The 12,686-nt window shown below is 39.0% G+C and overlaps 1 protein-coding gene across 4 annotated transcripts in view; it reads right to left on the minus strand.

The window, feature by feature from the left end:
* Positions 1–214: 214 nt before the first annotated feature.
* The window catches only part of TENT4A (terminal nucleotidyltransferase 4A), a 59,819-nt gene continuing 47,347 nt past the window's right edge, over positions 215–12,686 (minus strand). For 2 of the 4 annotated variants that reach the window (XM_033064914.2, XM_033064896.2), the window contains one exon: positions 215–2,434. In XM_033064914.2, the coding sequence (XP_032920805.1) occupies positions 2,258–2,434 (177 nt within the window). In that variant the 3' untranslated portion in view covers positions 215–2,257. Of the gene's footprint in view, positions 2,438–12,686 lie in introns of all 4 variants that reach the window. The other 2 variants (XM_033064906.2, XM_033064889.2) reach the window with 1 other exon arrangement.

Here is a 12,686-nt window from a genome sequence, read left to right on the forward strand (position 1 = left end):
TCAAATCCACAACTACAAAAGCAACATCCATGCTCAATACTTCCTGTAGAAAAACACAACCATCATTTGAGAGCATGCATCCACCTTCCAAACTCATTCTGAAGGTGCTCAGCATGCACAACTTAAAGCAGATGTTCAAAGTGTACATCAAAGAATGGGACAAGGTCGAGTGTCACTTCATCCATTAAGTTTCCCATAAAAAAGTACAGAAGAGTGACTGGTCTCCAAAGTTTATTAAAAATCAAAGAATAGAAAACTTTACATAAAAATATGTCAATTTTAGCTTCCACATAGTTGTCCACACAAAAAATTTAAACATTTTTTTAAACCTGTAGCACATAACCACAGTGATAGCCAGGCCAATTCGTTTGGTTCACCATGACTCAAGTGTTACATGATACCACTTTTCAAATGAGTTTTGCTTTAAAATGGACGCTAGTATAAGACACCAATTAAAGCCCCTGAAGGCTCTTTAATGTAGTTATGCTCAATATTGCTAGTGTGTGAAGACTAAGCAGTACAGGCCCATGTAACAGCCCTTAGATATTATTTATGAATCAGCTCACAATTTTTAGAACTTTTTTATTGTGATGAGTCTGGAGCATTAAGACAAACTTTCTGCAAACATATGAACTACTCTAGTTTGGAATGTTGCCCTCTCTCCCCTCAAAGACCTGTTCATGTTTGACAGATTCAGTAATAACATGAACTACTTCTGCTTCAAAGGCATACAGCATATTAAAAAGCTTCATGCTTGATACCTCATTTCAATATTCAGATACCAGTTTTAAAACCTTCTCTATCTGTACACAGTATAGATGTCCTGTTAACAGGATTCTTCAGCTTTCTCTGCTAGTGGACTTAAATAACTCACCTGTAGTTTTCTGTATAGCTTAAGAACTTTCACTTAAAAAAAGGGAAGTCAGAGGGCATGAGATGTGACCTACTCCCAGGACAACTGTGGTGCTTTAAAAACTCAGGGTTAGGCAGGATGTACATTTTTCAAAAAGTTAAAGACAGTGTTTGTCATGGCAATACACACTTGCATAGTATACCTGTATGCATCTGTAAATTAAGTGCCAGCCACTCATACTGTGTACAACACTGGGCTGTGCTCTCCTGCAACACATTAAAAGATACTTCTTGTAATGCTTAGAGCAGCTGAAGTACTTTTTATATATTTGCTCTTAACAGAACTAATGCATACTACTATACAGATTCCTTAATGGAATCAACATATTTCCTTTCTCCACATTCCTTAAGCCGGGTACCTCTGTTTAATAGTGTTGTTTCAACCCAAACATTAACAGGTTACATTACTAAAATGCATCAAAGCATGTAGTTCACAGCTTTTTAATTTTGTATCAGGACTAGAAGCCACCTTTTCCTCATTCCTCTCAAAAGTTTTACTTCTGGTACTACAAATGTTCGATTTGCTGTCTAGTTAACGAAAATTAAAACTCATTGGTCAGAGCAAGACGACTGATAGAGGCCAGACAATGAGCTAAAAAACACAGGGCCAAAATGCTTTGGAGCTTAGTAAATTCTTAAAACTGTAAGCCAAATCGCACTTTCATTGTGAATCAAGAAGCCTCAAATATTACCAAATGTCATGTTTATAACACTGCTCAGACAACCTGCCAAAACTATGACCCCAACTTAGATAATGCAACCTGGGAAAGGATCTGTAAATTAAAAAACCTCTTCCCCTTAAATATAACTTATGTGATAATATGAAATTAAATTAAAAATTCCAAGTTATTGCACAAATCATACTTCCAATATTTACAGAGAAAAAAAATTGAGCTTTGGGAAAAAAAAAAAAACCACCAGGAGAGCAGCAAATTTATTATTATGAATTCCCAACTTGATTTGCTGCAAAGAAGAAAAAGTAATTCCAAGGGGCTGAAGTTTCCTTCACTTCTAATATGAAAGAAAAGGAACATATAGCCACAGCAAAAAAGCTACAGCATTTGTAAATGTCCTTGCAGTTCTATTGTCAGAGCTGCTTCGGCACTGAATGAACCATTGTGGGAAGGCAGAAAACAAACTTCCACATTTATAAGGCTTCACAGATAAGCACAACTACTTCTTGAAGATGGACTGAACCACCACACAAAGAAACATGCAAAGAAGTCAGCTGCAGATATTTGGCAACACCAATAAAACGATGTGCTGGACGCTGGTCTCCATCCCTCAAGTCGAGTGGCACTCACTCAGTTTGTCTGAACAGGGAAGGTCATTTTGGCATCTGCCATTATCTGCTCAGACTAATAGGCAAGCTGTCTCTGTGTTTTTTCCTTCTCCATATATTACGATTGTACTGATGGTGTCCCCGGTTACCAACTGGTTGCCTCATACCTCCACTGCTGACAGGGCTGTAGCTGTTGCCTTGGTTATGGGTTCCTTTCATGGAAAACTTCATTCCACTGTGCTGCTAAAAAAAATAACATAAGATAAGCATTCATTTAGGCATAGAAACAGCAAACAAAACATGTATCACCAGATGCATTTATTCAACATGTAAGTCACTTTCACAAACACTGCTTGAAGCAACTGGTCTTTTTATGCTTTTTTTATTTGTAGCTGTGCAAGTCCCAAGGTACTAACAGCTTTCTAAGTGTTTTCTGAAGAAAATGTCCTGCAAATGAAATGGTGTAGATTTCAAAGCATCCTTAAAACCCTTGGATCTCAGTATGAAACTGTATAACTCCCTTATAAGGCCAGAGAACTTCACATTAAATACTAATTGTGACATGTGTCTATTTTGGAGTATCTCAGCAAGAGCATGACCAAGCGAAATACTTAAGTCTGTCAGAAACATCATGGAGAAATGTCAGGGCATGATCACATGGACTGATGCACGGGGAGCACAAGTCTGCTTTTCCCATAATCTCAAGTCAGTGACAGGCAAACTAAGTATGGCTTGTGAGGAGTTGGTAAATCATACTGGTCTGATCACCAGGTTACACAGCTCCCAGACTTTATCTCATATGCAGTTCAAAGCAAAACAATTAAGTGATCAGCAATACAGCACAACGCTTTCTTTGGGCGATCTGCAATAACTTGAAACAAAAACTGCCCAGGAGCAGCCTGAGTAAACCTACCCCACCATAAGGTACTACAGGCATCTCTATCGCTTAACGGCATACAGTAAATTGCCTTAATGTGTATGTACTTAAATTTTTACAAGAGTTTCAGAAGATGGAACTGAAAGACTTCCTAAATACTGATAACATCAATGCAAGCAACCTTTCCTGATGTCTGACAGCAGTAACTCAACAGACAACTGACTGCCTGTAACAAGGGTTAATTCTAACCTTAAGTTGGTTGAACAGGAACACAGAGTTAACATTTGGGACAGTTGCTTAGAACATTGAAGCAGCTTCAGGTATTTCATACTCTGTATTTCCAAACAAGTGTGAAGTAGAAAGAAACGAGAACACCAAGCCACCATTATAATTGTGTGTGCACAAAAAAACAGTTATTGAAAACATAATTCCATATGCAGCATTTCACTGTCAAACTGTAACTAGAAGAGACACTGAGCATCCAGAAAGACAAACTGGTGAAGACCAATGTGGAGGAACCACAGTTAACTGCAGGGTGACAAAGCCTTAAAATGATTTTTCATTTGTACAGTGTCCTACAGCAACCTAATCAACCTTCAACATACAACTTGTGAACTCTCAAGATAGACACACCAAGTGTTATTCTCAGACTACCAGCGGCAAAATAATTCAAGGACAAACAGAAAAAGGAAATGCAAGCTGAGAATTTTTCATTCTTAGGAGACACTACTTCCCAAACATAATTTATTGATGTATGCTTCATAAATAGCTTCTAGTAAATGTTTTAGTAAGTAAACAACATGAAACAAAAAAAAAAATTAATGTTTTATATTTTTGGCAAGTGGTTCTTCAAGCAAACACATCACATCACATTCTTGTGCAAAGTTTTCTAGTTCAGTAACTATATCTCTGACTGAATTATATATAAACATTTGCCTGAAATTACATCAAAATACTAAAAACTACCCTATAATAGTAAAACACTAAAAGTAGCCAGTCATCACAGTGACCCTCAACTACGTGCTGAAGAAAGACAGAGGAAAACTTTAGTATTGCTACTGAACAACCAGAACAAAACTGATCAAAGAATATACAAACTTCCAGGAAGCCAATCCATCCACTTCAGCTGAAAATGTGAAATTTCTTCCTCGATATGAATGAGGATTCACAAAAAAAAAAAACCTACTAGGAGCAGGATAGCAGGTGACACCAAGATCAGAGAAGCAGCACAGCAAGTATGACAAGTGCATCTACCTGTATCCTAAAAGAAGTCATACCCCTTGTTTGCTCAAAAGGTAAACAAGTTTTCCAAGAATGATTAATAACCTAGTCACAATGTGAGCTCAAGCTTGTGATGAAGCCTTCTGCATTGTTTTCAGGCCATCAAGATAAACACTGTCAATCTATTGGAGCAGGAATTGACTCCATCAGTTGTATGACTCCTCCGCTGAGAGACGTTCTTAAGGAAGTTGACTCAGGGACTAGTTCAGTCAGAGATTGTGTCTTCATATTTACCAGTTCTCAACCACATTTTGTTCGCTTGTTTGTTCATTTTTTTGAAACCCTCAGCTTTTAGCATCCTGTTCTATGGCATTTCATAGCTTAAACGAGCATCACATTTAATTTGAGCTACCAGTTGATGATCTATCAGTTTTTGGAGTAAATAATTTCGTGTCATTCTGTTCTCTAACTTTTCCATATGCTGCTGATGGCGACACAGACCTAGATCATGTACCTCATCTTGTCAAGGTTAAACAATCATTCTTTCTTTACAAAGAAGTAATTCCATGTGTTTGACCACTATTTACATCTTTCCCTATTCTGCTTCCATTTGTGTTTTGACTTTCCTCTGATGAGGGAAAAAAATGGAAAAATTATACTCACTGTTGGTGTTCTGCAATAACACCACAATATCATCTTTACAAGAAACTGTCTGCTCAGGGCCTACCAGTCTCTACAAAGTTTAAATTATTTCTCTCCTTCCTGGCGCATCACCTTGAAAGGTCCTCCTGCATCTTTTCTCAGGTAGTCTAAGGTGCTTCACACCACCAGGAAACTTCACCAGGCTTCATCCATTGCCTTTTAGACATTAGGCAGCACAAATTCCTGCAGGGTTTTCCTGGTTAACGCCATCTTTTATAAAAACTGAATATTTTGTTCCTCATTTCCCAATTAGTTACAGTAAATTCACAAATACAAGCCGCACTGAGTATAAGCCGCATCTCTGGGTGTTGGCAAATATTTCGTTCTTTGTCCATAAATAAGCCGCACCTGAATATAAACCGCTTTGTCGTTCGCAGCGAGGACCCGCGTGCAATGAAGTTGCCAAATACTAACAGAACCACGGCAGGGCGGGGTTTACTGGTTCAACTAAGGCTGTGCAGGCTCGGCCCGCTAGGGGCTGCTGATGGGGCCAGGTGGCCCAGCCCGGCGCTGCCGCTCGGGGCTGGCCGCCGCCTCTGGGTTCGCTCGCCCCGGCCCCACTCCCGCCGCGGCGCCGGCCGGGTACGGAGCACTCCCTGCTCCCGCCACGGTGGCGGAGCAGAGCCCCCCCCTCCTCCTCCCCGGGTCGCAGCAATGGCGGCGCTGGGCCCCCGTCGGCTCCCCGAGCCGCGGCAATGGCGGCGCGGGCTCCCCGCCTCCTCCCCGGGCTGCAGGAGAGGAGGGAAGAAGAGAGCTCTCTCGCCTCTCTCCCCGCCCCCGGTGCTGTCTGCAGGGAGCCAGGGCAACAGAGTAACACTTTGTAACAAGCACGAAATGCCAGCTTTTACTGGTAGGTGCTTGGCTCGGCGCCCGGGCTGGTACGTCTGGGGTTGTAAATGTCAGAAAATTATTCACAGATTAGCCGCCCTCGAGTATTAGCCGCACTTCCGGGTTTCCACCAAAATTTTTGTCAAATTGCTGCGGCTTGTATTCGTGAAATTACTGTAATTGTTTAAAAGGGGACACATCATTCATTTAGCGTCTTTCAGAACCTTTGATAAATGAAATTTACCTCATGCTTTTGGAAATATCAAGAGGTTGTATCAAGTATTTTTCTCCTGTGCACAAACTTATAGACATTCCCATGCTCAGGACTCACACTATCACTGAGATATGATATCTGTAAACAGATGATGTCTAGAGAGATCAGGAAATCCAAAAAGACAGCCCTTCATCTACAATATGACAGAAATCTTCGATTTAGAAGTTTCATCTTCTTTGTATCTATTTCTCTAGACAGAACAATCTCTCACATCTTAAGGCTATTGACTCAACAAATGAATTATAGAACTGGTTTAGATTTTTAGCCGTGTTGGATAATCTGCTAGATGTGGAGGGTAAACTAAAAAATTCATATTTAAGACAAGGTTGGAGTTGGGGATAAGGTGAAATTCTGCATCACACACCAGGTTAAAAAGGTTTCCAGGAAAAACAAAACAAAAGAAAAAGAAACACAAACAAATAAACCAACCCCTCAGAACTTTAATTTGGGGGGGAGAAAAAAGAAAAATAAAAAGCCTCAGAAAAAAACTCAAGAAAACAAATCTGGTTGCAATAGAAATACCAAGTAATTATTTGCTAAGGAAACCAAATTTCTATTCTTAAATACTGGCAAATTTACTGTATAAAACCACTGACATTTAAAGACTGCCATTATTCAAAAAGCAAATTTATAGCCAAAAATCAATCCCCTACAATTTGAAATAACAGAGCTGAAGTCTAAACATAAACAGGCTTCTGAATTGTTTTGGTTTTTTGTTAATTTTTTTGGTTTATTTTATCTGAGAGCATTTCTAAAGTAAGAAGAAAAAAAGGCAGAAAAATGCTGGCAATAAAGTATCTGTGCTCAACTCAATGAGATTATACATACTGTGCTCCAAAATGATTGCTAAGTACTTAGAGAGGTAAAGGAAAAGCTTAGAAAAGGCATAAGGCAGTTTTGAAAGATCACATTTTGCTGTTAAGAGTACAGGATTAAAGGCTGTGACTGCATCTAGTCTGCAGTTGATCAGACTTATAACCAAACTCACACACCTCAAAACCATTTGATGTGAAATACCAGAGTAGTATTTGGTGCTACCTTAATGTACCATTGACATTTTAAATATCCCTTAAATAAACTATCATGCATTCTCAAAATATTTCATAAAGTTTGCAATATTTCCAAATTCTCTATTTTAAGCTTGTAGCACTCACTTTCTGACTTTGAGCATAACACCTGTAAATACACTAAAAAATTTAACTACTACTACTTCTTTATGAAATAGTTTCATTGTTTTGCAGAGAAATAATGGACAATGACCTAGCCAAAATTCTAGTCACAACTACATAAGCAATAAGCCAATACTAGCCTCATTAGATTAGTAATAGGATTCTGCAAGGTGCATGTGCTACCTAGGTGTACTCTTAACCTGGAAAGATTTCTTTCTATTTCTATGGTTTAGAATTCCAAGCTGAAGTAGAGACAAATCAAAATAAGTTCTTCCAGAAGTTGTTTAGTGCTGGCAATCTAGGGAAATAAGGCTCAAAGCACAAAAAACGACACTTCTGGTTTTGGGACCTACAGGCCACTTTCAGCTACAACTGATAAAATCTTGAGTCCTGAATAGATGTTATAAAATGAGCCCTAACTCTTTTCCGCTGTTATTAAAAGGGGAAATTTATGGAGCCCACCACAGGAACAGCAAAGAAAAGAAAAACCAACATGAGAACTAAAAAGAGCTCAAAAGCAAGAAGAACTTTAGATGTTTCTTGCCTTCCAGCACAAGAGAACTTGGAAGAATAAAAAAGATAAATTAGTATTTTTTTTATAGAGAACAGAGGGCCTAGCCCCCAAAATGAGCAACTGGCAGTAGACAGTACCATCAGCATGGCAGCAAATACTGAACTACATTATGGTAAAGAAAGTAGATTGACACACAAAATAAATACCCTTTTTGATCTTGTCAGTACCCAAGTTTCAAAACTGAGGGGCAAGAGTCAAAACAATGCTATCAGACGGCAGAACTCGTCATGCAACTTTGCTGCTGTTGTGACATGGGCCATGAAGTGTATCTGCATACTTGTCACTACACAGAACAAGCGATAATAGCTTTTTTTAGCTCAAAGCTGACAGTTTCAGACCTTAAAGACAAATCTTACCTCACTGAGAATTCTCACTTTTGGCTTGGAACAGAAAAACTATTACTACAGTAAGAAAAACTCTTTCCAAATGAGGAGGTGATACCAGTACAGTACATTTGAAAGACTGCAGAGGAAATGAATATGATTATTCAAATCAATCTCAGTTTGTGAGCAAAAATCTTATTACAATGACACTGGAAGATAAAGGACTACAATGCAAACAAAAGGAAGGTATGATTTCTACATTTCCATAAGTCTTTTATTTACGGTGGGTTTGTCAATGTTTCTAAGAAACTACTATTTAGACTTCCATTTTCCTGCAACTCAAAAAGCACTCAGGAAGCAACTGCCCATGTGGCCAGAGGATCTCATACAACCATATAAACATCTAGACTGGATGTTTATATGGAGACCTCTGGAGGTCACTCAATCCAACATTCTGTTGTAAGCAGACAGACTGGGTTATCCAGAGTCTGGTCAGGCAAAGTCAGTTTCCATTCTTGGAAGGACAGCACCACATAAAGACTGTCTGTGTAAGCATAGGGCAATCTAGATGAAAAATCTCTAGCACTGTTTTCGGCTGAACAACCTCTGAAACTTAGATCCAGTTATTCCTTCTCTTCTTTCCTTAGGAAAAGAAATGAAACATCATCTTCTCCTAAGTTATGCATGTGTTAAAAACCAAACAATGTTGTGTCACAGAAGATGGGATTCTGACATTTAGAATCAAAACTGTTTCCAAAGTAGACAACCATAGCCTACTTCCAATGAAAACGCATGGACACTGAAAAATTATCCCACCCTAAATGAGAGCATTCTCAAAAAGAAAAACCAAAAAAAAGCCATTTGGTTGAATGAAGAAGCCTTCAGTACCTAAACAGCTTAAAAATGCCATTGAACAAATCAGGTCACTTCTAAATTGAAGTTGACATACTAAAAACACTGAAGTATCTCGATATATAAAGGGAACTCAGCATATTTCTGCACTGACATGAATTAAAATGTGTCTTTGCAAACTTACCCTTCATCCAAAGGAGCTATATTTCATTTCTTTGAGGAGTGCAAAAAGTTTTGTCTCAAGTCCTTAACCAATTATATTTGCAACACTGCTAACCTTCCAGCAACCATCTCAGAGATACTAGCAGTATTAGCAGTACTAGTGAGACAAGGTGACACCATCAAAAGTTGTTCTGGATAAAAGTTAACTCTGAAACAAACTATGCTAGCCACAGAAATGCCTGCAACACAATATAAAAAAGCAACTTTAAGTTTGAAGGTTCTGCCTTATTTGGCCAAACTCAAAATAATCTAAAAAAAGGAATCTTGCAATTCTTACTCCTGCAAGTCCTTTTAAAAGTTTTGACTGTGGTAATTCAGCACTGACATTAAGATTTCATTTCCTAGTTGTCTCCATAGCAACGAACATATTCCTAACCAGACACCACTCATCTTTACTGGAGACTCTCAGACACACTAGAAGCCAGCCAGTGCAGCAGAGGGACTGGTGCTTTAGATACTTTGGAATCAAAACATAACCCTTTGAGGGAAATAAAGAAAGCATCTTAAAATTTAAATCAAAGAGTTCTTCTGACCTAAGAAAAAGGAAGTTTCTTCTGTCTTCATTTTGGTAACCTAGCAAACAGCAACCCAGAATTAAACTTATCTCAAAGTAGCAACAGGAAATGCAGTTCCCTCCTCTCCCTGGGAAGTTACCAAGCAATTTCAGCCCCCTCTACTCCCCTGGACATGCATGTCAACATCTGTTTTTTCTGCTTACTTCCAATGGGTAGCACTGTTTCATAAACTGTTCTGCTCCCCCAAGTAAAATTTCAAACTGCTGTCAGCAGAATAAAAGAATTATTACCTTGGAAAAATGATGGATGATGATGATCCTGAAAAGCACACAGACCTGTGCCAGGAGCCTAATCAGCCCCTGAACTATCTGGAAATTCTCCAATTAATTATGCAGTACATAAACAGAATTGGTAATCACACCAAATACGTTTCAAAAATGAAAATATCAGGAAGCTCTAACAGCAGCATACTTGCCTCAAAGGCAGTAATTTGTTCAAAATACAGTTAAGTGTTCTTGGCACCTTCTGCTTTTGAGAGTTGTACTTGACACCTAGGTACAGATTTCCAAGCTGAACTGAGGTGGAAAAAGTTGCCAGGGAGAAAGCTGAAGACAACATGCAGAAAATGAGTCCCTTTCAAAAATTTTTAATATTAAAGAAGACTTGCTTTTAAGAAAGCCTTACACATGTTCAAATCTATCAGGGGAGAAGTCCTCTAAGATAGTAGAATGCACCTATTAAGAATCATAAGGTAGTTGAGTCTCATCAACTCAAAAGAAAAGCTATAATCTACCACAGTCATGTTCCAGAAAGTTTGAAGTAGAAAGGAGATATTTACAGCATTCTGACTCAATCATAAACTTTATCAAAAAAACCCACTTCTACTTCATAAAATACAAGCTTTTGGTAAATTCAATGCAAATAACCTATTATCCCGTTTCTAAAATACAGGTAGCAATCAATTCTACTGACTTAATGTGATTCTCAAAGGCACATCTTTGTTACACAAAGCCACAGAAAAATTCCTGCTTTTAAACATACAAGTACTATAAAACTACTAACAGAACAGTTAACAATCACTTGAAAGGACAGCCAAGGAACAGCAAGCCACAAAAAGTGCTACAGAGCAGTTGCTTTCCAAGATTCAAAATTCTAGCAGAGATCCAAAATTCACACAACACATTGCCTCTTCACAACTGTGGCAAACACTCTGAATGCCAATCTGTTTTGTACTAACAACTGCATGCCTCCTAACTAGCTCTAGGGTACTTCTTCAGAAAAGCAGATCGGTAGGCGAAAGAATCATCTATACTAAGTTTGCATATTAGATTAAGTTTAACCTCAAATAAGTCTCCAATTTTATTCTAAAAAACCTTCCAAAGTTTCAGACTGGACTGTATTCATTAGGCAGTGAATATTGAATTGCAGACACTATAATATAAACATATTATTTTATTAGCTTCTCACTAATACATTTTCTGTGCAGGTAAGGTGGCATTGCCTAGGTGGGACTGAGCAGTAGGGAAAGAAAGGAGGGGAAGAATCTGTGTAATCAGTGAGAAGCTTAAAACCAAAGGCAAATCAAGGGAAGTGATCATTTCCTCTCTACTGAGCACAGGTGAGGTCACATATGAAGTGCTGGGCCCAGGTCTGGGCTCTCCAGGAACAGAGATATGGACAAATGGGAGAATGTCCAGTAAAGACCCATGAAATAAAGGTTGAATCAAATTTTAAAAACGCAAAGTCATTAATCTGAAAATCTCCCAGCCCTTGATTCCCAAGACTCTGATAGAAGGACCTGGAGAAGAAGGAAGAGGACCAGACCAAAACTATGTTTAAAAGAAACCAGCTCACTGTTTTGTTACCACAGGCAACCTAAAACCCACAATTTGCATTAAGCTTCGTGTGAGGCATGTTTGACTAGCAGCTTTAATTATCAAGACATTAGTCAAAATACATTCAGGTCCCAGCACATTTATGCACACATTTAATTTTTTGGTAAAAAATCTTGTGCACATGTCCATAATTAATCTTCTCTACCTTTAAAATGTACTACAGAATATTACAAGTGTAACCGAATCTGTTCTAATAATTCAAAATCAAGACAACTAAATAAGCCTATAAAGGTCAGTATTATTCCTTAAAATTAAAAAACTATCTTACAGCTCCACCACCTATATGGTGGTGGACATTAAATAGCCTAAAGATCTAGAAATATCGCACGAGTTGGGCACCAGGAATCAATACAACTTAAGGACTCAGACACCCGACATTCCTTCTTTTACTTAGGTGCCTGTGTTGTGGAGGAACTCTTCTAGCCTAAATCCCTTCCCACCCTTTGTTCTCCCCACACCTGACACAGCAGGTAAGTACAGTAATTTCACGATTATAAGTCACATGTCCGGGTGTCGGCAACTGTCTTGGGTCACAATAGGGAGTGTGATAAAAGGTATCTATTCTATCACCATCTGTTGAGGGTGGGGGCAGTGATCCTTATCTCAATGGCAGATATTCTGCTAATGGGCCACCCACTGAAACCAGGCAGGGCATTGTTCTTTATCTTTTCACAACCCATCCCTCCTCCAGTGAGTCATTTTCTGCTAATGGCCCATTGAGTCCCACTGTGTGACTGATAAAATTACTGCATCCCATTGGAAGTTGCTCTAGCCAGGGGGAAGAGCCCAACATTTCTTACCAAGATAAAAACAGAGGTTTTGGGACACTAAGGGAGTCCCTTTCTCCACTGGACTCCAGAGGAAAACCGGATTTCTCCACATCACCCCTGGACCTCCGGAGGGAAACTGCACCTTCTACAGGAGCACTGCTTCAACTGAATCACCTCTGTCACTGTAGGAGGATGCAGCCACCATTTAATGGGACTGCTACCAACACCCTGACTGCCTGACGGAGTGTCAGGTTGTACTCTGACTTTGTC

The sequence above is a fragment of the Catharus ustulatus genome, chromosome 1, assembly GCF_009819885.2.
Source record: "Catharus ustulatus isolate bCatUst1 chromosome 1, bCatUst1.pri.v2, whole genome shotgun sequence".
Taxonomy (NCBI): Eukaryota; Metazoa; Chordata; class Aves; order Passeriformes; family Turdidae; genus Catharus; species Catharus ustulatus.